At 37.6% G+C, this 26,955-nt stretch overlaps 1 protein-coding gene and 2 non-coding genes across 7 annotated transcripts; all 3 read right to left on the bottom strand.

The window, feature by feature from the left end:
* Positions 1 to 789: 789 nt before the first annotated feature.
* NAP1L4 (nucleosome assembly protein 1 like 4) lies at positions 790 to 26,069 on the bottom strand. 5 transcript variants are annotated; one of them, XM_067296027.1, is made up of 16 exons: positions 25,988 to 26,069; positions 21,957 to 21,988; positions 20,950 to 21,011; positions 19,323 to 19,422; positions 18,201 to 18,342; positions 17,976 to 18,062; positions 16,273 to 16,398; positions 15,457 to 15,528; positions 13,033 to 13,172; positions 12,295 to 12,440; positions 10,684 to 10,706; positions 9,935 to 10,054; positions 9,620 to 9,649; positions 8,241 to 8,297; positions 7,027 to 7,064; positions 790 to 2,075 (listed from the first exon to the last, which is right to left on the bottom strand). In XM_067296027.1, the coding sequence occupies exons 2-15, from the start codon at positions 21,968 to 21,970 to the stop codon at positions 7,059 to 7,061; spliced, it is 1,125 nt and encodes a 374-aa protein (XP_067152128.1). In that variant the 5' UTR covers positions 21,971 to 21,988; positions 25,988 to 26,069; the 3' UTR covers positions 790 to 2,075; positions 7,027 to 7,058. The 5 variants fall into 5 exon arrangements, with proteins under 5 accessions (XP_067152128.1, XP_067152125.1, XP_067152126.1 ...); XM_067296024.1 differs by lacking the exon at positions 7,027 to 7,064; XM_067296025.1 differs by lacking the exon at positions 7,027 to 7,064 and having other exon boundaries at positions 25,992 to 26,058.
* Positions 14,147 to 14,267, bottom strand: LOC136992097 (small nucleolar RNA SNORA54). Its single transcript, XR_010884221.1, has one exon. It is a non-coding gene; the product is annotated as a small nucleolar RNA SNORA54 (small nucleolar RNA).
* LOC136992096 (small nucleolar RNA SNORA54) lies at positions 17,634 to 17,761 on the bottom strand. The gene has a single exon (XR_010884220.1). It is a non-coding gene; the product is annotated as a small nucleolar RNA SNORA54 (small nucleolar RNA).
* Positions 26,070 to 26,955: the final 886 nt, after the last annotated feature.

The following is a 26,955-nucleotide window of genomic DNA, read 5'->3' on the forward strand; positions in this document are numbered from 1 at the left end:
AGTAGAAAGTACTTCATCATGGTGGGGGAAGCATAGCATTCAATTTCTTTTGATACAGAAACAACTGGTCAAATACCTCTATTCGATGTGTCTACCAGCACTAGGCATTTCTGTCATCATACTAGCATGTGTGCAAATGCCTCATCCTTACCCTCATCAGCTATACCTTTACACTGTTACTGGTTCTTGGTGTAGCTGCCGCTCTCCCCTTGCCCCAGGATAAACTTTTAAGGACAATTTTGACCATGACTATTCTGCCTCTTCCCCCGCCAGCCTCCCAGATCCTCCACAACTCTCACTTACTGACCATAGTCCAATGCCTGGCTACAAAAACTTCTCTTAGCTGTAGTATCCTCCTCCTCTCCTATTATAATTTTTTAACTGAGCAACAAGCATTTTCCAACAGCAAGGCAGTGATGTGGAGCTGGCACAAGCCCATTTGTTCAGTCTATGACAGAATAGGACAGTGTGAGGAATTATCGAACCTCTGCAGTCTTGAATAATGTTGCCCCCCCTCCCCCCACAAAGCATTGCAGGCACCTAGAAGTTAAAAAGACTGTTTACTTGCAAATTGAGCCAGTTTGTTCTGATTTACACCAGTGAACTCCATAATGCAACTTCTACAAGGGCTACAACAAAGGAAACTAAGAGTACGCTGGCACAAGAGCCACGTAGTTATTAAGCCACACATCTGGCCAGCCTCTTGTTAGAAACTTCACAGTTAACTGCAGGAAGTCAGGGAATATTCATTTATCTTGGGAAGCATTATGGACCAGACAGCCACCACCATTCATGTTTCACAACTTTAATAGAATATTCTATCTATTCTGTACAAATTGAAAACACTGTATTAAGTTACAAATGTGTAAGGTAAGGCTGGAGCACTCTACATGCCTGGTCACAGTGTTGATACAGCTGCTATTCAACTGCTGCCAGAGGTTGGCAAGGGATGTTGAAACTAGAAGTGTGTACCTGAAGTGCTGCACAATGACAAAAGGTAGTTTCGAAGACTTCAGAGCTTTAAATAAAACAAATTGTGGAATGGAATAATTTCAGTGTTGCAAATAAGACACCAAAACTTCAGATTTATTGAGCTGAATTTTGTTAAATTTGTGTTCATAGTGAAAGGTCCTTCCATGCTGGACACTAAGCAATAAGACTACTGGAAATTTTCTGGTTCTTTGGCTGCAACCCACTTCCATCAACAGCAACAGTTTGGCCTTTACGTTTTGATCTTCATCCAGAAGAGTTGTCATTTTGATGCAAGTTCATTTCTTCTGTCTAGACTACTACATTGAGACCAAGTCAAATTTTTGTTTTACAAGTACCCATATTTTATGCAAAACAGGAAGAATATTTTCAAGTATATTAAAAACTATTAAAAAGCACTAATTCTGTCAAAGTACTTACAAACATGAATAAATAAATAGAAAGATGAACAACTAAGTCTCAAATATGACACCCCCTTCAATGAAGTAAAATTACTTCAATTCAATTGGTTTTACTGAGATAATAAATATGACATTTAAAGCTGCTCAAGCACTAGTTCAATTTGTAGGTTGCAAGAAACATTAAAAAAGGGGGGGAGGGGAACTAGCAAAAAAGTCATATTGCTCTATCTGTTTCAGCTACCATACATGTAATCCATTTACTTTAGCTTCTCAGCACATGTGCTATTCCACAATTTTCAATGTTTAACAAGAAAATGGATAATCTTCACTTGGTAGTCTGGACTATTTCCCCTACACATAGGGCACAAGGCTCTAAAGGCCTACTGACATACTTAGCTACAGTGTACCAACGGCTGTAGAGTGTGCTTTATTTAAACCTCATATTTCCCAAATGCATTGAAGTTGCCACTGTACATGTTAAGCAAAAAAGAAAAGTTAGTGAAAATCATGCATTTTAAAACAAATTAATTTTAAGCATTGTTAATAAGATTGTGCTGCAGCGATGGAATATCCTGAACTGCAGGCCAGGTATCCAAATATTTGTTACAAGTTGTTCAAATATCACTTTGAAGTGGTATTTCCTTATTACTGTTGTTTGCATTCAGCAGGTTGGCTGGAATCTTTCTGTTTAAAAGGAAAAAGAGACAAAAAACCCACTGGTTAAAAATTGAAATGGCATACAAAGTGATTCAACAAACAAGAGAACTCAACTATGCAGTTTTTAACTAGCCAGAGATATGATTAACACATTCAAGGAGACAAAAAAGCTACATAAATACTCGGTAAATCACAAAGGTCTGAACTGCAGGCTTTCCCCCCCTCCCCCCCCAACTGCTTAATACCTCATAGCTTTTTTTTTTTTTAAATCTACATTTAATCTACATCTCTAAATTCTATCAAATAGGCCAAGGTCCAAAATAAATGAGTGAACCATCTCCTACTCCCCTCAACTAAAAGCTCAGTTTGACTTTCAGTTCCTAATAAACACTTTTGCAATAAACTGTCACCTCCTCATCAACATTGAGGAGGGAGGAAGGCTGGGAGGTCAGGCTGCTTATTCTGCAGGAAATTTAAGTTTTTACTCAGAAGTCTTGCCCTTGTTACTGAAGGTGATAAAGATGTAACTAATGGGTTGGCTTCTTCTAGGTTCTGCCTCACTAGCAGGTAACTATTCAACAGTTTAACACTGGTCAAGAAGTCCCTATGCTAATCTGAGTATGCAAAAGTAGAAAGACCTTCATTACAAAGCAAAACAACCTCCCCTTTGGCAAAAGGAAGTGTATTTGGAAAAGAGAATAACTACTCAAACAGCTAACAACTTCAGGTTTTACACTGCACCTCTTTTGTTGTAAAACAGGGTTCTTAGAAAGCAAAAGAATTTATTCAATGTTCTTCCCATTTGCTTCTCCCTCTACCCCAGTTATTACAGTTTATTATAAATCAAATATCAATTACAGAAAACTGCTCAATTCTAGTAAAAGAAAAACAGTGCTATAAAACATGGCACCCTGGACGTCACTGACCACAAAACTTTTTTTGGTAACTATCCTAAAGAAGAGCTATAAAATTGTAAAAGCAGCAAGCATTTAAGTGTTCACTATGCATCAAGTGAACAATGGCTAAAACAAGCCTAGTATTTCATGTACAGTGAAGCAGAACAGGTCTAACTAAGCTTCCTTATCACAAAATTTGCCCTTGATTACTTGTACTAAGTCCAAACTATTTTTAAATATTTCAAGTTTATTTTCATTTCTCCCTTCCTGACCTAGGCTGCTTTAGGGTTACAGCGGTCACTGTCATTCTCATTAGAAGTCTGAATTACAGGCAAATTCTCTCCTTTGCATAGATATGCCAAAGGCTTTCCAGAATTCTTCCTTGTGGTTTTCCTCCCCCAGCACATCTTGTTAACTCCAACTTCGTAATTTCTTATCTGCTTGGATTTCCAGATAACACTGAAGTGAACCGATTTTCACTGATTTGGGCCTAAATACAGCAGGAATTCCCTCTTCAGTAGAGGGATGTGTTTACACAAAACAAAATTAGTATTCTCTCTAAAAAGGAAAGAGAGAGATCTGTCACTGCTAAGAGCTGTATGCTAGCCATTTTGATTAGATGCAGGCAAAAAACCCTAACATTTTTCTCAAAATGTTTTTCAGAAACATGCATTTTTTCTTACAATTTTTTTACAGCAACACAAGTACTCAGCATTTCTTCCCCCACACATATTCTGGGTAAGAAGAGCCATAATCAAACAGAAAACAAATTGTTTATAAACTATTTAAAGACTTTCCATCTCCTTCCTTCCTATTCACCTGTTATGTTTATTACATGCATTTAGGTTGGCCACTGCAACTGTTTACTATATTTTCTAATAAACTTCATTGTCTATTCTTTATACTTGTCTTTAGTTCTGTAAACATTTAGATCATTTTATTGCATATAGATCTGTATCCTGTAAAAACTGAGTCAGAAATTATAAAGTTCCTTCTTAAGCATCTTTCAGTGTTAATGACTACTCAGACAAAAATGGATACTTTAAGAGACCCTCAGATATGAGAAAAAATAGCAGTAGTTCATACTTATTTTTAGCTTACAGTTGAGGGCTATCTTGACCATATATACCACGTGTTTAAGTGGGCATAAGTAACAAGGCAATACCTCAGACTTGGGTTCCAGCATAATCAATATTCTTCTACCATTTCAGAAACACAGCACTAGTATTACGCTTCAAAACTAGGGCTCTTAAGAGCAAGACAGCCCTTGAGCTCTAAATTGGCCTTCAGTTACCTGTCAGTCCCACACAGAGCACCCCAGTCTAATCCTGAGATGACAACAGTACAGGTGAATGACCACACACAGTTTTCTTCAAGTTGCAACTGCCCTATTAGGCACACGTAAGTCGGAAATTATCTTTGGCCTATAAAGCTTCCTGCAGGATCAGAGAAGCAGGCTCCAAACTGCGTGACAGAGATTACATCCATACTCCATCATGCAAGGCAGTTTGAGCTTGCTCTTCCCACAGTGTCTGTGGGTTGACATTTGGTCAGCGACCGCTACTGTAGCGGTCAGATTTATTGGCCTCAGACAGACCCTATGCTATTTACTCTCCCATTCTAGCTAGATTTCTCATTATGCTGTATTCTCCTAAACTAACTTCCCAGTATATCCTAGAAATGGTGGTGAAGTGTGTCAGCCAGGGATGAAAGAAAAAAAGACAAAAGAGAAGAGACAGAGAGAGAGAGAGAGAAACTCAGAGTTGAGGAGTCATATCCTTAGGTTTAGCATCAAACTAGGTTTGCTATCACTACGACAGGACTGCTGCTATGGAGACAAGTAAGAATCCCTTTTGTTCTAGGGAGATCCTCTATAGTGGTTATGAGCAACAGCTTCACATAAAAAGTGGCAGGATTTTTAAGTCTTTAAAGCAAGTATTCCATAACATTTACCACCTCCTTGCTTTTTCAAATCTCATTTCATGAAGCTTCTGTTACACAAGAATCCCACCTGTGTAAGCAGCCTTGCAGGCACAGGCAGCCCATCAAGTTCTCTTTGGGACTCTACATTTGATTCCCAAGCAGACTTGGTTGCCAACAACAGTGGGATCAATGCAAACAGTAGGCATTAAAGCTGATGTCCAGTCAAGCAGAGAAGGAAGAAAGCCTTTCAGTTATTTGAAACCTTTTCCATGAAATAGTCAAAATAGGAGTATCAAAGCTGAACAGTATCTCTGTTCATTTCCTAATCTACATTCTTAAGAGAAAGCAAGGATATCAAATATACACATGGGAAGTAAATTTGAAGCTAAGCAGAGCTAGTAAGCATGAACTACATCTACAAACAGAGAAAGTGCTGCAAAGGTTCTGAAAATGAATTTGCTGCTAACAGACCCTTCCATCACTACTACTTAAAAGACACACCAGGCACTTTGAAGCATGAGTAGTCTCTCCCTACAGCACAGATTTTTAGTTCTTAATTCAAAATACTGTTCTACAGTACTCTTGCAACTATTTCTTCATTTGAGCATAGAATCGGTAATTGTGAAGTAAAGGCAGTTAAACGAACAGGGCACTCAAGCACATGGAAAAGTATACCAGACAAAGCAAGCTACATTTTCTTGGTATCTTCTGAAGCTTCTTTAGATCATCTGACTGCTTAGCCTTCCAAAGCCACAACTTTTAGATAGCACAGCTTAAGCCCTTTGTACAGATGATACTGACCTGGTTCTCACTTAACAACTCAAGTATACTTCAAACTGACAAGAGTGCAAGGAAGGAAGGAGGAAAACTTTTCAAAGCAAAAAAAAACCCAAAAAACCCAAAACAAAAACCCGCAAGTGTTGATATTTACGTAGTGAATGAAGTACAGCAATAGAAAAGGCGGTAACATGGAAGTGACCAAAATGGCAAAATTGGATTTAGAAACCAAAGAACAGTTATTTTTGCTGCACATGAAAAGAAAAGCTATTCTAGAAATAAGGAAAGCAGGGGGCGAGGAGAGGGGGGAGGAATAGGGCTAAAGGACAGAAATGAACACTAGAAGCAACAAAAGATGAGTTTAGGGGCATAAGCTATATAAGGCAAAACCAGAATTCTAAGTTTACTTGAAAAAAAAGCCAGTGGCTGACAATTTACAACCGTGAGAAGGAAAGACAGCTGTGTAACAGATTGCAGCAGGATGATATATAAGCTGTCCTGACAAATGGATGTTCTACTATTCCAGATGAATAAACAATATGTGTACGCTGAGGCAGGGTGGCTGGCCTTTCAAAGCATATCAGATTGGAAATAACAAAAACACTGCTCAATTTTGAGTTGAAGAAATGCAAAGGGCATTATCTATGCGGAGAGGTAAAGAGTTGGAAGGAGTACAGTTTCCCATAAATAACTAAAGAAACAAAGATACAAGCCTAAGACACAGCAGAAAAAAGTCTGTTGCAGGCAGAGAGCATTCTCTATGATGCATGGGAAGAAAGGAAGGGGAAAGAAGACAAGATACAACAGAAGCAACTTTTTAAATAAATTAAATAAAGGCAATAGATGAGCAGGCGAGCAAAACCTGTTCAGAATCATGAGCATTCAAGTAAGGGCCTCTTAGAGTGACTAACTGCCTTTGTCAGGCAGTGTAAATAAAGAGAATGGGGGAAAAGACACACCAAATAAGTCAATGACTTACAAGAGTTTTAAGAGGAATGAAGGAGACACTTAAAACAACTTACAAGTACAGTAGAAACAGTTAAGAGGTGCAACATCAAATCAGGAACAAGAAAAATCTGAGAAATCTCAGTATCCTTTATCATCTGTATAAAATGCAGTTTGACTGCTACAAAGATAAAGCAAAAGTTGTGCCAGGAAGGCAAAGAGGTCATTCTGATAAAAATCTATTCTAAATTATACAATTTAAAGGCATTGGTGTCTCTATTTTTTTTGTATTTCTGAGCTACTAATAAAACCTAAACCCTGAAGTCCCCACTCCCCCATTTCTTTTCCCCATACAGGAGAAGACTAGAAAACAAAACACACTGCATGGCTGCAAATGGGAATCTTGGAATTTAGGTATGAATGGAATTCCACCTTACCTAGAAATGTATGAATGATAAACAGACTTAAATTACACCTAAATGGGAAAAAATTGAAAGGAACTGTCAGCATGAATGAAAAGTGAAATGTACAAAATAATACAGGAGGCAACACCCACAACCTTCCAAGATACCTTAAGATTCTATCTACAGAATACTAGTTTTCATACTTCTTCCTTTAAGAGGATCTTTGATATTTAGTAGAAATACTCCGACTCAGAACTAACATTTTTCTCAGCTGTCCCACCTTTTCCCTTTACATTTTGATCCTTTAGAACAGTCAGAATATTGCTTCTGCTGCTCTAATCCTGTTTGATCAAACTTCCCACGAGACAGAGACTTCTTTTAGTATACAGTATTTCCCATTAAGAAACACAAGCTCAATCCTTGACATGGTGACAAAAAAGCATTTGCTAGCAATATGATTTATATAAACCCGCTAGTAGTCTTATAATAGCTTAACGTCACTCTGACATTCATCCAAAAATCAAGCAGTTATGCACACCTTTCATTTTTTTCATCTGTGCCATTAGACAAATTAAAAGGTGATGTCTTAAGAACTAAAAGAATGCAAGTATGTCACCACTGTTCTAGCTTTACTAAACATAAGTATGAACTTTATGCTGACTGAATGATTGAAAAATACCTACCAGAAGGAACACAAACCCATATCAAGACTGAATTTTAAACCAGATCTTGTGAGGTTTAAAATTCAAAGCTGTGGACTAGCTTTTTGACTTCTAGCTGACCACGGACATCTGAAATCTAACCTGCTGCCATTAAGACAACTAAAAAGAACAATTTTAATTAAAAAAAAAAGTCTACTTAAGGCTTGTCAGACTAATTTTAAGTTGAAGTCTGGACACAGAATAATATTCCTAAAAAGATAAAAAATAACACCCAAAACAATATATGGAGATACCATCATGAAGTAAAGACACACAGTTAGGATTTTTTTTTTTCCTCCTTGAGGCAGACTGGGAGACAAACATTTTCTTAATTTCCCTGAATATTAACTTTTAAGAGCAATCTGAGTACTGAGGAAGATACAAAAAAACCCCACACAAAACATTGCTGTGGTCAGGAGTTAACACCCTTTATATTTTATTAACCTTTTTATAAACTATTATAATCTTAATTATAATGCTCATAATTATAACCTGTATTATGCTAATATATAATAAATATGCCTAAGCAAAGAAAAAAATCCTTACCTTAGGATCACTCTCTGCATCTTCCTCTTCCTCTCCCTCCTCTTCCCCCTCCAGCTCCTATGACAAAATAGAGATAAACTAACAGAAATTAAAACAGGTTAAAATGCAGCTTTTTGTAATGGAAGAAGAAAAAAAAAAAAGCACAAAATATCTAATGGTATTATCATTGCATTTCAATGCTTTTCAGCTGTCAACATTAAAACTACCTGGGCTGGATTAAAAGAACCCAACATCTTTAAAATCTTAAAGCAAGATCTTTAAAAGAAAACTTGAAATGCAGATTTAAAACATTTGGTGAGGTTTAAGGCAACCCTCCTACATAAATTGCTGCAGTCTCCTAGCAATTTTTAAAGTCCTCTCTCTGCAGTATCACTGGTAGTAAGTATACTTGCCTAACTTTCTTCTTTGTTTTGACCTCCTTCCAAAGACTTTGTTTATTTGGATTTCTATGGACAGGCTATGTATTCCTGCACATGATTTTTGTGGTATTTCTACACTCTGTTGTACACATGCCTGTATGCAAGTACTAACATTTGGCACTGGAGACAGATTTAAAGTTACATGTATATTTCGGTCAAGATGCAGCTTAAAAGAAGTTTAGCCACTCAACCGCTGTAAGCCCAGAATTCCGTACTGCAGCTTGCAAAGGGAGAGAAGAGACGGCACAAAGGCTGCCAGCTCACAGAAAACCACCAGCTTGGTAACTTCTGATGCACTCCACTCTGGTGGCTTTGACTAGTCAGGTATGCACCTTTAACTGACCAGCAAGAATAGACTAAAAGAAGCAATATAAAAATGCAGTTACCCGTCATGGATATTGACTTATCCTCAGGTGTGATATCATTTAGTAGTTTTGTGAAAGGAATTTCATGCTACACTTGTGTTCATACAGCACTGCAGTAAGCAGACCAGAGTTCTTGCTATACTCGAACTTTCAGCCTAAATTAAGCCCTTAATATTAGCAGTTGCTCCCCTTCCCCTTTTTAGTTCACCTTTAGCAAGGACCATGCTTCAAGCTTATGACAATTAAAAGCTAACAGCTGAATTCCACTATTACCAAAATAACAGATATTTAAAAGATAAGATTGGAGGATCTTCTCATGAAGCATTCAAGGGAAGAGTTTATTTCTAAATTAATTTTGACATGTCAGAAAGTAGCTTTCGAAATACTAGAAAACTGAATATTCTTATAGAAAGTAACTGTATCAAGAGGAAAAACAAACATAGCTTTTATAACTCATGAACATTACGCTCTTGAAAAGAGCTATCGTACACAGAACCATATATGAACAACTGTTTTCTGCTGCATATAGAACTACTTCAGGAACTTGAATAGTTTAGTAATTAACCATCTATAAAAGATATAGTATGTGTCTCACCTCCTCTTCACCTTCTTCACCTTCTTCGAACTAAAAAGCAAAACCAAAATTTTAGCTTCGCTAGTATTTGCATAAAGTCTTCTGCAGTTAATAAATCTAGCACATTCAAGCATAGTACCTGAAACTAAGCCACTTCCAGAAGCAAAGACTAACAACTCAGTTGCTTATCTCTTTCCCATTCCCAAGTAATTATGAATCTCTTTGGGTTTTTCGTTACTCTCAAGGAATTATTATTATATACTAGTCTAATCAGAAAAGTAAGATAATGTTTCTATGTACAGGGTGTTTTATAAAAAATACTGATAGCATACATACGTTATCATCATCTTCTATAGCTTCCCCAGTGAAATAAAGCACAGCACGAGGGACTATCCTTTCACGGAAGAAGTGACCAATTTCAAAATCTGCTGCTAAGGTAAACTCTGAATCTTCATCCTGTAAAGCAAGTCAATTTGATTTTACCACTAAATATATAACATGCTACAGAGGAGCAAACAAAAGCATTTCAAAGTTACAGATTTGAGAAACACTTCACTGTCATTAACATCTACTTTTAGATCACTTGCACTTTACAGTATACTGAACTCTAACAATTAAAAAAAAATATTGGAAGTCTAAAACCGATTGGGGAAATCAGGTTTTCCTGATATACTTCAAGGTTTTTCAACTGTTCACATACAGGCTACTGAAACATATTCTATTAAAAAGGCTCATATAGACTTTGCTTGTTTTTACACCTGATGTTAGCTTTAGATTACTTTGTGGGAAGTCTGTTACCAGCCATATAGGAGAGTTGAGTGCTAGAGAAAATAATGACCTTTTCCCAACACTGATTATTATAGAGACGTTTTATTGTGTCAGCAAGATTTATAATAGCAAAATGTCACAGGATTACTGAGAGAAGTCAGTACCTTTTGTTTTATCAAGATTAACCTCAACCCTCACAAAAGCAAAAATAATCATAAAAATACACAATCTCTTGATAAAAGATTCTGAAACGTACAGAGACGTTTGGCAAAAAAATACAGCAAAGCAATCATGCAATTTTGTAAGTGTAAACTCACCAATGACTCTCCATCACCAGATACTACAAAGAGAAAAGACAGTAAATTCAAGAACAGTTTATATAGTCTAGCCCACCTATTCAAGATGGCAAATACAGTATAAAGACCTTTTCACACCAGAAAACATTGGGATTATACAGCCTTCAAGAGCTAACTATTAGAGCTTTAAATACAATTCAGATTCATCTCAAGTCTAACTCACAGGAATTGAGCTTTCAAGTCAACACATCATACTTGCAAGAATTAAGTCCTGCAGTAAGAACACCAAAGCTACCATTCTGATGACCCAAGTTTTTACACAGGAAGTATTCTTCCTACAAAGATGGATTCCTAATACATACAGGCCAGACACTTTCTCAGCTAACGGTGCATCTTTTATCTGCAATATCACTGTAATTGATTTATTTCGCTACTGCACTACAAACATAGTTGCTACCACGTACATTGCAAACTCATGACAAAATATTATTGCTGAGAAAAGGCCTGTTCCTGTAATCAACACAGACTTAATCAAAACATAGTTAAAAATTATCTGTGCAGGATTAAGGAACAGGGTTTTTGTTTTGTTGTTTTTTTTAAACACAATCCCCCCAAAAGAAAAACAGATTTCCCTCATCTACTCAGAGGCTGTAATTGTGATCCTACTATGAGAAAAAGTGAGAATTCAATCCAATCTGTTTGCAAGTTCAAAAAGCAAGTATCAACTGCCAACAGATGTCAGTCTTATACAGCTACCTCCAGACCATGTCTGACTGTCCTTTAAGTACTTAAAGGAGTCAATATAAAACCATCATGAGGCAAACGGATCACTATCACTTTCTGAAAACAGTCTCTACATATGATCTGTATGCAAAAGATTTTTTTTCCTTTTAAAAGAAAGGACATTTCTGTACTAAAAACTCCAGCTTCGGAAATACTTATCAGTTGTTTCATTCCTTATAAAGAGGAATTTGTAATGGGATTTAGAAAGGGTGGGTAGCTCATAAAAGAAAAATCACATGACTGTATCAAGAACTAGCAGTTTTGTTTAGTGAATCTCTGGAGTCCAAAATATACTGTTTTTCAAACACAGCTAGAAGAAGTAGTTCAACAGGAGATAGTAATCAAAAAGATAGTGTTTTTGGAATACACCTAAATTGTTTTAAAATACACAAGTACAAATCTAACGCTAGATAACTAGTAACATTAGGAAGCTATACGAAGCATCAGGCATCGTTAATTTAACCAGATGAAACCACAGAAAGCTCCTTCAGTTAACACAAAGGTTTAAGTGAAAACAATATGCTGGCACTAAACCAGAACTGAAAGCAGTTCTTCCCATGTTAAAAACCTCTAACTGATGTATGGAGCCATCCTGTGGTAAAACAAGGCAACTTCAAGAAGATTCTACGAGAGCCTCCCTCCAAAGCAGGGATCCTGCTTACGCTGCACACCGGTTGTTCCTGCAGAATTTTGCCAAGAACAAAGTGAGCTAATGCGCCGTACTCTGCTATCTTCCTCCAGTAACAAGCAAGTACACAATGCAGCAAAGATAGTTTGTACATTTAAGCTGGATTTAAATATAAACACACAGTATATTTTAAGAATCCTAAATACCCATTTTTTACTTACCCTTTATTGGGTTGAAGAAGTTGAAAAAAGAATCATTAGGTACTTGTTTAGTAATTGTCCGAACTGTGCCTCGGCCCTTGTGTTTTTGTTTTTTCTTGATTGTTTTAACTGTAACATTTTTTCCTTTCTTCCAGTCAATAGTACACCTAAAGACAACACATGGGAAACAGCACACAGGACATCAAGGGAGACAAGGAACTGAGCAGAGAGTAACAGACATAAAGGCAAAGATGGCTTCTCATTCTCTAGATAAAGCTAATTTTATGCACACTGACAACTTAGATGCACCTGACAAGATGTTTAAGATGCACTGCAGTGCTAGAGGCTATATACATGTTGGACATACCAAATATTTCCTGAAACAAAAGAGCTACACAGTTTGTCTTGTCAGAGTAATCACTGTAGTGGAAACAGAGGACAGATACCCCCTCTCTGCCCCCCCGACTCCTCCTCCACTCAGGTACTTTAATACTTCTTTGCCCCAACCATTTGAGTTTTGAGACTGAGGAAATGATTACAGCTGTTCCAGAAAATCTCAACAGTTGAGAATGATTCTTCAAACAGCAAGACCAGTAAAAAACAATACATCATGTTCTCTCAGTACAGGTCAAGGCAATGTCCAGTTACAGTAAATCAGCAAAAGTTTTATTGTCATTAATTACTTCATTAAAAGAAAATGGCACCTGGAAAATATTCACTAGAAATTCAAAACATCTTTTAAGTTCAAGTTTTCCTTACCCCTCACAATCAACTATTTCAGGTCCCTCAAATGAAAAAGGATCTGTCTTGTCTGGCTCCGACTTCATTTTGTAGGTTTTTGTCAGGACTGAATTAGAAAAGTAGTCATTGGGCCCAAAGTGGAACTCTAATGAAAAAGACTAGAAGAAAGTTCCATTATAGGTACCATTAATTTTCATCTTTAGAAGAGTGAATTATCAGAACTACCATCAAACTCTGAACACAGGAAAGTTAAGAACTTGATAGCAAATATATCTTTCACTGTAACAAAAGCAGGAAATGAAGAACGTGAACCAATTCTAGAAGCGCAACAACTAGAACAGCCTTGGTTGACATTAACATTCAAATTATAATCAGGTAACCTACATTTCATTCCCCTTTACATATATTACTGCTATCTTAAAAGCAACCTTAAAAATAAGTACTTCAGGAAAAGTCTTGGTTTCTTATTCTATGAAAGCCTGGTTGAAACCACTTTAGAAGAACATACTTCCTATAGTATGAGGAAGTGCTCTTACTAAGTTCAAAAATCTTCCTTACTTTAAGCTAGTTAAGTCACATACCCAGATCAGTCATCAAGGTTTCATTATGCTAGCTAAGCACCCTGACATCCTACATCAATCTCAAAACAAATTTAGCTTCAACGTGAAATACAGGAACACACATGGAGCCCTTGTTGTGCCTGACTTCTACTTTTATGCATATTTGCATAACTACATATGCATATATATACATATACACACATACACATATGCACACACGAAAAAGTAAACAAAGGGAACCATAAAAGCTTAGATATAGGCTACAGTGAACAGAACTTAAAGGAAGCACCCACATATTAGTGTAATGAAACAAATCTACTTTTGAAGGACAAGAACTACAGTTGATCCCTCACGGTCAAGGCAAATCAGAAATTCCTGACAATTATGTATTTCTTCTGGTTATAACTTAACCCCCAGCAGAATTAGTGTTTTTATTACACACCAGAAATGCAAGCTTTTTGCAGTCAAAGCTAGCAATTGCAATACACAATGCAGCAATTTTTAAACAATCAGAAAATACAGTCACACAAGACTGGAGAGCAGGTTTCATTCAAGAAGTTAGAGATGCATGCATTTGTTTCCAAATACAGAAGAGACACAGAATTTGTCAGCCTTCCATTATTGGATTTCATGTAGCACTGGAATGGAACCTATTCACAGGAATATACTGTCAAGAGGTTACGAACAGTGCGAGACAAAATAAATCCACTGTTGTCTTAAGAGCAGAAGATCTTCAGCTTAAGGTACTGTAAACCAAAGCTGAATAAGAACAAATAAAAGTGTTGTAGTTCAAAACAACTATTCTCCAATTTATCTGAATGCCACTGAATAGGTATGCTTCAAGGTATTTTTAGAATACTCAGTTCGTGCTTAAACAGTTCTTCACTACACTCATGCCCGCTCTCAGGCCCAATAATATTTTACAGTTTAAAAATTCCCAGTCTGTCTCTATCCCTACCACTCCCCTTGCATATTATCAACTCAAGCTTTTGGTACTAACAGGAGAAACAATGAGGACCAAAAACTTTGCTCCATATTTGGAGAAAGTCTATTATTCTTTCTTTCTTGATTCTGCAATGAAGCATTTCTTGTGCTTATTTTAGACTGTTTATCAAATGACTACAGCTCCATAAAACTCAGCAAAATAAAAATATGCATGTGGGGAAGAAGCCACAAAGATGAAGTTTAAAGATAGGATGTGTAGGCTTGAATCCTGTTCTTCTCTCTGCCACCTCCTCCTCAAAAAAGGTTTAAGCAATAAGTATTGTCTACATGAATTAAATGCATCACAACAGAACAATTTGTTTTTGACACAGTAGCTGCAAGATAAACACTGTGTGCTGAACTTGTAGACAAATAACTTCTGAAAAAAGTCAAACTTCAAGTTTAAAATTACTCATTAGGTACACTTTTAAAGGCTACCTAGTATATTTTCTATACTTTTGCAGAGGCACTGTATTCATCATCATTGTTTTTGATTAAAATAACTAAGTCACATATATTTCATTTCTTATTTTGGTGAAGTATTCTGTAGCACACAATGTTCTCCACAACAGATTCATTTTCAAACCAAAAGCAGCCATTTCACTTTGCTAGTAAGAATAGCTTATTTGGAATTTAAAAGAGAAAATGAAAGTGAAAACTAGCATAGACTGAGCAGAATCAGATTTAGAAACTACAACAATGATACAGATAAGGCTAAGGCTAAGACAGAAAAGGGTCAGGAAAGCTAGAGAGAAATTTTAAAAGCCAAAGCATGGAGATACTATCCTGGAAAGCACCTCCCACACATTCCAGCAAAACAGAATGGAATGAAAACATTTTGAACTGCTGCTCTCATCATTACTACAACCTTCATGAGAAACAGCTAGAGAAAACTTACCATAGGCTGTCCAGGTTCAGAAAATTTAACTTTAATATCCTGCAGGTGTTTCAAGATTGGTTCATCATATTCCTATAAAGAAAAAGAAATGCTAATTGAGCAGGCAGCATTTAGAAGAGCAACATTTTAATCCAATCTAGTTTACTTGCTTGACCTGCTTTTGTAACACAACAGGACCTTGTACTTATTCAAAGATTTCAAATGAAGTTCAGATACGAATCCAAATTCTGTATGACTGGTTTGGCACAAATATCATGTGCCAAATTCTCAACCATTAAGCCTTGTTTTCGGTAGCTAGAAGTACCTTGCTAGGCTGCATGAACTTTACCAAAAATGAAATACTTCATTCATAATTTTTATTGCTGATGAGATTCACAGGCTTCAGGGTATTATTGCTTAACAGCATTAAAAGCAATTAAGATAACTGAGGGGAAAACAACATAAGATGTTTAACATTAATTCAACCAATCCACAGGTACATTTAAAAATATCCTTGCAAAAATAATAATCCTGGACTAAGTTAACAAAACTACAGGGGAACATCTGTTGTGAGCAGTGTGTAAACCTGTATTTTAATATCTACAGAAGTTGTTACAAGATCATTTCTAAAACAATCAAAATCTTGTTTAGAAATTTGGGTCAGCTGTTCTGCTTGTCCATTGCTAGCCTCCCAACATCTTAAGGAATAATATTATGGATTCTGAAGAACCATAAGCTTTCATCTTTTACCCATTCAACATGTAAACACTAGTAGTTGAAAAAAGAGCATCAGTTTAACACACGACAGAAGTTATCCTTTTCAGAGGAGAAACTTACTTGTACTAATTCACTTAGCATATCTACATTTCTAAAGATCGTAAACCAGAAGTCTGGAATTCCTTTGAGATTTGTCTCTTCTGCTTCTGCCTTTTCTTCTATTACGACTACATTTTTCAGGTCTCCCTGTGAAACAAATAAAGAAACATTTAAGAAATGAAACCATGACTTTTCAATATATTCAACAAGCAGAGGTAGATGTTCAGGATGTTTGCCATCTCTGAAGTTTTCTTCAAAGAGCTTTCTAAATGTAAGCAACTGTTTTTCCCCTATAAGTGAAGCTAAGAGACATCAGAGGTTTACTCAAACACCTAGAAGTATACACAATGAATTCAGACTCACTTTCAATTCTTTTGGAATTCTCGTCTACAAATAGTAAATAGATTGAATAACAGTTGCAGTAACTTAAATAGGAAAAAAAAAAAATCAAATGCATTTCTGCTTTTCCACAAATTAAAAAAAAAACAACACACAAATACATTTGTATTTTTTATTCATCTCTTCCCTGTGGTCTCATGCGTCATTTACAGTGTTCCATCTAAAATTTAAAATTAGCCTCTGCCCTTGGAAACAGTCTTATCTTCCCAACAATTTTGCAGAACACCTGGCAAAATTTGCCACTATAATGATTATTTTTCATTGTTACAGTCTTGAATGGTGAACCTCTTATGATGCAGGGTTCCCTCACATAACTGAGGTCAAATGTTACCAAAAATGAATGACTTGACCAACTTCCCCATTCCACAAAACAGGAAATTTGCAGTCTGAATTAGTTGTATTGCACCTTCCCTTTTACACCACTAGATAGCAGCAAATATACACATTCTTTTAAAGAGCAGCCATCTGGGTTATTACTAGTCAAGAGCATGAATCAGCAGTTTACTTGTCATCTAGAACTGTTTCTGATCTTACAATTGCGTGGAATGTTGCCAGTCAATGTCGTATATACATAAAGCCTAACAAATCTTCTTGCTTATGCATGTGGAATACTGTCTCATGCTATATCTCAGGAGACCAGTAAAAATACAGAGAGATTAATTCATTTTGTAAACAGAAGTCTCCAAAGGAAACTGAAGGGAGACAGGACAATGAAAAAATGCAAAGAAAACCTGAGAGAATAGCAAATATGGCATTGTAAGTAGGTTGCTTCTCTTAGGAAAAGGTTCAAGCTATGAGTATGCGCTAAAACAATTACAGGAAAGTAAAAACCAGCCTACCTATCACAGCATCTTTCCTAAACCTGGATATCTTCTCCTCAATAGGCAAAGTCAGTAGTCAGCATACATGCTATTAGATCAATTCCATTTTATGACTAGGACACATCTGTGTGTCAAATCTGTGCTTATGGAAATTAAAGCTAATTATGTCCCCCAAAATAAAGGGGACAGGCAGAAAAACAGCCAGCCTTCTATTATCTTGGGGAATGATGTAGCACTGGAATGGAACCCATTATCAGGAAGATGCCGTTAACAGGTTACGAACAGTGCAAAAAGGCAACATTTCAATTTGCTTAAGTTATGAGCTTAAAGAGAGGCTAAATTACATGTTTAAAAGCTTTCACTGGACATAAAGTTCATCAGAATAACACATTATTGATAAAACCTTTATTACCAGAAGATGAATTCCTCAGTGGGAAATGCTGTACAGCAATTAATTCTGAAAAATCTGTTACAACTGTAGTTCACTGCCCAAATTATACTCACAGCTAGTTTTTCTTCCTCCTCATTTTCACTGTGCCACTCTGACTCTGCATCTGTAGGTTCAGCTTCCCCATTAATAAACTCTCTTCTCTGTCCAAGAAAAGTTAAAAATGTAAGCGAAGATTCTGGATGAGCTCCTGACATAAGCACAGTTAAATATATTCAGACAGAACTGACTCAGCTATAAGGAGAAAAACAGTTCTGTAAAGATATATATAGTCTTCCTACCTTATCAAAAAGAGGTTGATAGAGTGCTGCATATTTTCTCTCTAGATCATGTACTTCTTCATAGAATTTAGCTTCTATATGGGCACATTTCACCTGGAGCTGTTTCAAGGCATCAATTCTTCTTTTCACTGCTTTTGGTAAACTAAAAACAAATAAATCTGTAAGCCTAAGAAGTTAGTTGTCTCATTATTATTTCACATAAAGAGAAATACACTGCTTATGGCTCAATCCAATTTTTAATAAAGGGTTTAAGTCAAACATACATTTTTCTTCAAAACTTATTCCAAAAGTTTATTGGGGGGGGGGGGGGGGAAAACACACACCTTTCTCCTACCCAGGTTGTCCTTAAAGGTGTTCCATTCCCTGTGTCACTACCCTCCCCATGTATTTTGAAGATCTGAAATTAATAACTTTGTTTATGCCTAAACTTATGCAACTGGAGCCGTGCTGAACCATTCATGAAAAAGGATTGGTTATGTTGCAGGGAAAAGCTTGGATTCATGGGTCATATTCAGAAACACGCACGCTGCCCCTCTGTACTTGATATTATTAGGAGCTTATACAGTCAGATAAAAAGGACTTTTCTCAGCATTTGTAATAAGGATCTCTAAAAAATAGCTAACCCTAGTCAAGAAATAAAAGCACTAATCTCTACTTAAGGTAAAATTTAAAAGTGCGGCTCATAGTAGGGCTACTCTACAGTTAATATAAGCCAAGATTCAAACTGGGGGATTAAAGAAAAAAAAAGGCAGCTTTGCTGATCCTGAAATTTTCCACTACAAATTTGATAGCAATTTTGCAGAAATCAGCCATTAATGAAGCACATGCCCTAACAGGCTAAGGGTCACAAAAGCATGGAGAGGGAGAAAAAGGCTAATCTAAGTTATTTCAAACCAAAACCGTAACAGCCAAAGGAAATACTACAGTGGACAAGATCTTGTTTTCAATTTTGTGCAATTAAACTAGAACTTGAGTCATTTTTCCAAAAACAGGTCCCTGAATCATGCTGTAAGTCAACCATTTCTCTTAAATATTTGTTCCAATTTCTTACCTTTATTATGCAGTAATGATATTCTACTATGCTTTCAGTCTTTCAAGAGTTTTACTAGGCACTGTACTTACGTTTCAATATAACTTGAAGGAGTGAGCGCTGTATTGTCAAGCCGTTCCTGTAGAGCTGCCAGGACCTGTGGATTTTGCATCACTTGGTCTGCTAGCTTTTCTGTGAAGACAGAAAACCACTCTCAAAACAAATCTGAATATATTCATAGAGCTTCTGTCATATTATGTCTTTCTTACAGCAGCCACAGTAAAGTACTAGCTATTTTCTAGTTCTCAAATATCACCAATACATTACATTAACAAGAGAAGCAAAATTACTTCAGATTCAGATCTCATACAGACAAAGCTGGATAATAACGCATCCTTCTCTTCGGAAAAGTATCAAATCTCTGCTGCTAGAAGTAAACAGCACACAGATGACATGAGCAGATTTCCTGCCTTCCCTGGTATGTAAGAAGGTGGAAATCCAAGTTTCTTGATCCTCCCTATATACTAGCTCTAGTTCACAAGCCACCCATAAATTTGCTAGAGAAGAACTACCAAATTATACTTCCAAGACACTTGCAAGTTTTTTCTACTTAGTCTTACTCTTGAAAGACTGACAAAAAAACCTTTGTGTACCGTAGAAAAAAGCAGACTAGCACTATGACCCTTTACTTGATCACTAATAACTTCTAGAACATCAAGATACTCTTACAATTCATAAGACTTCTCAAACAGTCCAAGCACCACCACTGCAGAAGACTGTTTTTAAGGAGTTCAGATCTAAAATGCTTTTAGTTAAGTTAAAAATCTTCACTAGTAACTGCACAAGTGGTTGCAGTGTGAAGACCACATTTGCTTTTCAAGTCTTTCTATTCTTTCCCACTGCTCCTCCCTCCAGTCATTAAAATCATTAAACTGCACATCACACATTAACTTGAAACTTTTACATTGTTCCGTTTTTCCTTAATCTGAATTGATTATAAGAATTAGCCATTGGTATCTACCAATTGACATGTGATTTCCAATTGCAGGTCATGAAGGCTTTCTTAAAAAAAAAATCTGTAACCACATAGTGAAATATACCAATTTTTTACACATAACTTACAGATTCAAGTATTCAAGTTAATAACAGTGGAACTGTAGCTTCTCTGCATGCACAAGTGCACACATATTAATTCTAAAGTTTAAGCAAGATTCAGCACAGTTATCTGTAGACCTTTGAAATAAAGAATAAAAACTTTGAAAAGACATTCTTATAAAGATGCATTTTCCTACAAATAAGATAGTAAAGAACCAGCATGCATGCAGGACTGCTCACTTTAATAACAATATGCAATTTTCAAAGTTATTAAAAGGTAGTCTATACAGGCCTCACTGAAAGGTTTTAGTTTGTTGTTTCATTCAATAGTGATGCATGCTAGTCAGTATATATATGAAGTATTTTCACTATTACAGATATAAAGCCTTTATTTTTCTCTGGGCTGCACTACGCAAGCAAAACATCAGCCTAAAAGAGGAAGTATCTTAACAGAAAGTGAACGATCAGCCTAAAACACATTGCTTTGCTTTCAATAATGAACATGTATGTAATTTTGAGTGTCAAGGTTTTGGAATTGTAGATAAGAGAGCTTCAATATACAAGGTAATGGGTTTACCCCACCTTTGCACTGTTCCACTACTACTACTACTACTTATTTCTTACCTTTTTTGTCACTTGCATTTTTAGCAGCCTCCACAGAATCTGAAGCAGTATCTTCTGCTTTACTAAGAGAATTAAAAATTTAACATATTAAAAGGAATCACTTTGTAAAAGCTTTAATATTTAAGCATAAAAGCATTCTGAATTTTCAGTGTTTACTACAGGGCAAGATTTATAAACATGCATATCACTAAAAGATGCTTTTTTTGCGTCAAACTCCTCAAAACTGACAGTAAAAGCTAGGTAAGAAACTAGTTCTAAGATGAATAGAAAACAAAGGAAAGGCAAAAAACTTCAGACATATAAATTCATCTCATTACGTGACTGGCTGGCCTTTGGTCTGTACTAGGTCACCCTGGAAAGGAGAATGTTATTATCCCACATGTGAAAACACAAGACACCCTTTTTCAATAAGTGATAAAGAAATACATTAGAAATAGAGGTAAGAAAGATCAACAAGTGCTCAAAGCTCTTTGACTGCAATTTCCATACCAAATTGTTTTGATTAATAGAAAAAAACATTCACTTTAGTCTAGGAAGAGATGCTCCCTCCCCCCACAATGTCTTCCATTGTATTTCCTCTGCTGGAGTAAGAAAGGGCCTAAAAAGAGTCAGCAGTCAGTAAGTATTCCGGTATTTCCAGACAGTTTGCAGGTCACAGAATACAGGTTGGGAATTGCTGAAATGATCCTTAACTCAGATACAAAAGGAGAAAAAATTATCACATATGCAAATGGATATTATTAGTTACCAGACTAAGTTATCCAGCTTATCCTGGTGCAGTACAAGCCTTGAAAGAGACTACTGCAGCATCACAGATAGCAAGTTAAACAGACACCAAGTTAAAAAATAATAGTATTTGCTCTAGAAATGCTAGAAAAACTAGAAAATAAAACTATGCCTTTAGCATGCTTGGTATTATTTCCTTAGCCTATTAGTAAATATTACTTGTTAATATTAGTAAATATATAACTACGCAAATTTAATTTCAATAAAATAGTCCAACATACCTGTTATCTGCCATCTGTATGCCTGTATCCACCTGCAAGTTGAAATACAGTGTTTAAGACCACCTTAACAGTAATCTGTTTACCTCTGTAGAAGATGAAAATAAAATATGTCACTGTTTAAAACCTTAAGATAAATTAAGAGCTACTGGTTTTACTAAAAAAAGTCATTGTGCATGATCTCTTGCAGTAAAGTGAATAGTTCCCATATATCCCATCCAAATGGGAACCTGCTGGTAGTTTTTAAAAAAGTCTCTAGGAGCTTTCATCTATCCCCTTTTAAATTTATCTGTTAAGTAATCCAGCCTATAATCTGTTTCTACCAGAGCATATAAAAAGTCTTCAGCCTACACTAAAACAAATCTCTCAGTTTCCTAGAATGGTTCTGTGTTCCTCTTAAAAACCAACATCCCAAAGAGGAAGAAAAACACTATTCCCTCACTCCTAGACACTATCACAGCAAACACTGAATTTTTAATTTGTACATACTATAGTACTATGCCTGATCTGGAAATGATGAAAGTTCAAGTGAATTACATCAACTTCAGAAAGACTTTTCTCATGTCACCTAAGCAGAAAAATATGCCTTACTTGCCATCTAATTGGGCCTATTTTTTTTGAGTAGCTGCTTCTGCAGCTATTGGTGTTTTGCACCGTCTTTACCAAGAAGAGTGTTTTTGGCAGCAGCTAAGGAGGAAGAGCTCTGTACATAAAGATTTGGCTTTAACTTACTGGGAGTGAGAAAACAAACAGGAAACAGGAAAGTTAAAGCCTTGGTAATAGCAATGGTTGGAAAGAAGTTTAATCCAGCTATCCTACCCCACCCCAAGATTTAAATTAGCTCTCCTGAGAAAACAGAGTCAGATTGCCTAATTTATTTTGCTGTTATTTCTTTAGTTATATCAGTGGTAAAATATACAAGCTCACAGATCTATTGCAGCAATACAGTGCTTTTGCATTCTAGACACAGTTTATGGTAAGTCCAAGTAATCCCTACATACTGTACAGAAGTATAGGTGATATTATTTATCACTATCAAGCTCTCAAGAAAGCAGATATCACTCTGCAAGTCATATTTAAGAATAAAGAAAAATTTCCATCATTCATATGAGTAAAGAGGTCTGGCTTCTTAAAGTCTATAAAGGCAAAACAGGCTGATCTTTAGCTTAGCTTCTAAGAGACAGCCACCACAGAAGAATGTAAGCCCTAATGACTTCTTGAGTGGCAGTCAGAATAGGGGGTCAGAGAATGCACGCACTCTGCCAGCTGCACAACACTGACCCTTGTTCTAGGCTAGAAAAATCAACATTTTTATAACCACTTATACAGGGCTGAAACGCTTTACTCATTTACAGCAGCACTGGGAGTATATTTTAGGTTATTCTACAGGAAGGTAAACTGCCTGACATCTACCAAAAAGCCTAACAGTCCACCATATCCATGCTATAGATTAAGACTAGGAACAAACAAGAGACTTCTTGTAGACTAGGTGTGTTTCAACAACCTAAGTATATTTACTTGCAAACAGTTATTCCTGCTTTAAGTATAACAAGAGAAAGTGACAATGCAAGCGATCACCTTCCAAAGCAAAAGGAAAGAACTTTACTATCTTACTGTTGAAGAAATAAAGGAGCATACACATCAGTTTTTCCTTCTATAGCTGACCAAAGGCAGAAAAAAAGTAGTTATGATTAAAAAGGTAATAGATAGCAAATTGACCTAATACCCGAGTTCAGCCAACAAGTTATATGATCCCAGTCACTATTAGAGGAAGCAACAGTAAGCAACTAAAAAATGCAGACACGCGTTACTTAAAAATTAGCCTGGAAGACTTGTGTCTTCCAAACCAGACCCAAAAACATAACTAATGGAAAAATTCCACTTCTCATACAAATAACTGAACAGAAGATTTGTACTACATTTCCTGCAGGGAACTATTTCTTAACACTGTTGAGAAAGACAAGATTCTCATTCATGTTAAAAAAACATGGAATAAAGTTGCCATAACTTGAATAATTTTTAAATGGTAATTTAATTCTACTCCACTGGAACAGACATGAAATTGGCATGTTCTGATACAGGTCATTCACCTAAGGATTAGGAATGAAAAACTGGTAAGACACCATTCCCTGTTGCAACTATATACCTTATGTCTTGTTTTTTTCTTCAAATTTGTTCCCTCAGTAACCAAAAGTGAAGAAAGTTATATGAATAAAAGTTGTAAGAAACTTTCCTTAAAAAAACCTCCATGAATCCCAGCAGCATTACAGAGGTGTCTCCAATGACCTATCTGCTATAGACTTACTATTAAAACTGTTCTATAAAAGCCAGGGTGAGCCCAGGGTGGGGGAGAAGCAAGGTGATTTCAGGGAGACAAGTTTAAATGCACATCTACTTGAAACTGTACAGAAGTAGAGCACCAAGCCTTCATATTTATTGCCTTAGTTAATTTTCATTTGTGAGCTCAGTTTGTAGGCAGTAAAGACATTAAAAAAAAAACAGTGTAAGGTATTATTGCTATCACTGCCACTACCAATAAGAAACCAAATTTGTATCTCATTTCCTCTGGACAGTTCGCTGTTTTCAAATAAGTATGACAGATGTGAAGCTTAGGGGTAGGAGGGGACTACACCAACCAATTGTCCCACAAAGCAGACTGCTGCAAGTGAAATTTATCTGGCACAAATGTCACATAGCACTAGTCACCTAAAAGAACAGAAAAATGGAAACTCAGAATGATGCACACTCCTAGCAGTCCAAGGCATCAAAACTTCATTAAAAGGACAAGTAATATCCTGAAAGATACAGCTGTAAAAAACGCCTGTAGATTTAACAGCAAGAGACAGTCACAAATAAAAAAATAAACAAAATAAACTCCCTGTGCTAAAAAAGCCTATTTCTTGCTGTATAGATCTTCCAAACAGAACCAGATGATAAAGCAAGTAAGTAATGGACTTCTAAAGGCACAGGAAGACTTCCAGCCACAACTGCTACTGCTTTCCGTAACTACAACAAATCAGAGAAGAAAATTATGACTTCCGTTTTAGAGCTGTTGGGGTGTAACTCTGTGGGAAGCCACAAACAGTCTCATACTTTTTGTATGGAAAATTAGAAGCAGTAATAATAATAAAAAAATAGTCTAGAGAAAAAAACTCATTAGCCTGTTCCACAAGGCCTGAACATTAGCATTACTTAAACTCATCGCAGGTTTCTTGAGGAAACACTATTTCAGTTAGAGGTGACTTTATATAAATTTGTCTATGGCTTCTGCTTTCATCTATAACTTGCATACTAGTTCCTGTACCTTTCAATATTGAGGTCTTGTAAGCAGATGTTACAGGAACCAATTCGGGCAGATCCTATACATGCTTGTATCATGCACAGAAAACGATAGCAGCAGCAAGGAAAACTTTTTTTTAAAAAAAAACTCATTTTGGGTGAAGGGGGTGGGACATCGAAATGAAAAACTGAACCCCAGACACGCCGCAGCAGACTGAAAATACACAAGATCATCGATGAGGTCAAACGAAAGGATCGCACCCGACCCGAGCAGCTAAGGGTTTAACTCAACCCGCGCACTGCGCGGTGAGAGAGACAGGGAAACAGAGTTCACCACAAACAACAGCCCTCCCACCCCCTTCCTCCCCCACTTCCCTCGGGAGGGCGGGGGAAGGGAGGGCGCGCTGCCAGGCTCCCCGGGGAGGGCGAGGGCAGCCATACATGCGGCCGGACCCGCTCCCTCTCCCGCTGCCAGGCTCAGAGCGGGCAGGACTCCCCCTTCTCCCGGCCCAAACTTCCCAAGCCAGCCTTAAAATGGTGCCTGACTGGGCCGGGCCCGCCCCTCTCCACCAGGCGGCTCCAGGCGGCCCCTCCGCCGGCCGCGCCCCACCCCGACCAGGCCCCAAAGGCCGCCGCACGCGCGTCCCGGCCCCGCGCTGCGGTCACGGCGGCCAACACGGGTCCTCCGCGGGCCCCGCCGGCCTCCGCCCGCCCGGGGGCCGGAAGCGCGGCGCCGCGGCCCCGCCGCGCCTCACCTGCCTGCGCCCCGCGTCCCCTCACGCCCGCAGAGGCAGCAGCGCCAGCCGCCAGGCTCCTCTCAGGCGCACTCGGGCTGCGCCGCCGCCAAGAAAGCGCCCTCCCATTGGCCGAAGCACGGGCACCTCCCTCAGTAAAGGCGCCACTGATTGGCTGTGGGGCAGCTATGGCCGCCGCACCGCACGCGGGCCATGTTGACTATCCGACGGCGCGGCGCTCAGCCAATCAGAGGGCGAGCGCGGCCGCGCGCCGGGGGGGGGAGCGCGCTGGGGGATGTGCGCGCGGGGCTGGCGGCGCGCGGGGAGAGCGCGTGACGCGGGGGGGGGAAGGGGGGCAGGGCGGCTCGTGTCCTTAAAGGGACAGAAGCTGGGGGGGGGGGGAGCAGGGGCGGAGCAAAATGGTGGCGGCGGGCGGGGAGGGCGTTTCGTAACGGCCCCGGCGCTTCCTGTGAGAAAAACAGGCGCTTTCTGATGCTTCAGCTTGGGCACCCATTTAGAAACGCTAACTTTTCTGGCCCTGTTTCCTGGTCTAGGTACGGGTGTAATTCCCTCCTCTGAGAAAGAGAGGAGGAAAAAAAATAAAAGGCTTGTGTTTGTACGGGGATCTGTAAGCAACAGATGCTGTGTAATGTGGTATTGGGAACAGTGCAATTCTAGCATTTGGAGCCACTGGGGTTTATATGAATAATCCCTTCGTTCAATAGGAAAAACATTTAACTCTTTAGTGTATCAGTAGATTCCTTATTAAAAAAAAAAGATTTTCTACAGGTCTGCTAATAGTTTTGGATTTCAATAATTAATTTCCAGGGTTTATCATCACAATTGTTTCACTGATAAATTAAAACATTGAAATTATGGGACCGATATTTAATAATTAACAACTAATCACTACATTCACATTGGATTAATTCTGTTATTGCAGGAATTTAATGGCAGAAATAATTTGTGCATCATCAGTTAAAAGTAGA

This window comes from Apteryx mantelli, chromosome 4, assembly GCF_036417845.1.
Source record: "Apteryx mantelli isolate bAptMan1 chromosome 4, bAptMan1.hap1, whole genome shotgun sequence".
NCBI lineage: Eukaryota > Metazoa > Chordata > Aves > Apterygiformes > Apterygidae > Apteryx > Apteryx mantelli.

Bases quoted from the DNA above. Each gene is read 5' to 3' on its own strand.
- NAP1L4 (XM_067296024.1), bottom strand. The intron at 19,423-20,949 runs GTAAGAAATAAG...CTGTCTTCACAG, and splicing joins AAATGCAAGTGACAAAAAAG to AAAAGCTAGCAGACCAAGTG. The intron at 13,173-15,456 runs GTAAGTTTTCTC...ACTTTCTTCTAG, and splicing joins CTGAACCTGGACAGCCTATG to TCTTTTTCATTAGAGTTCCA.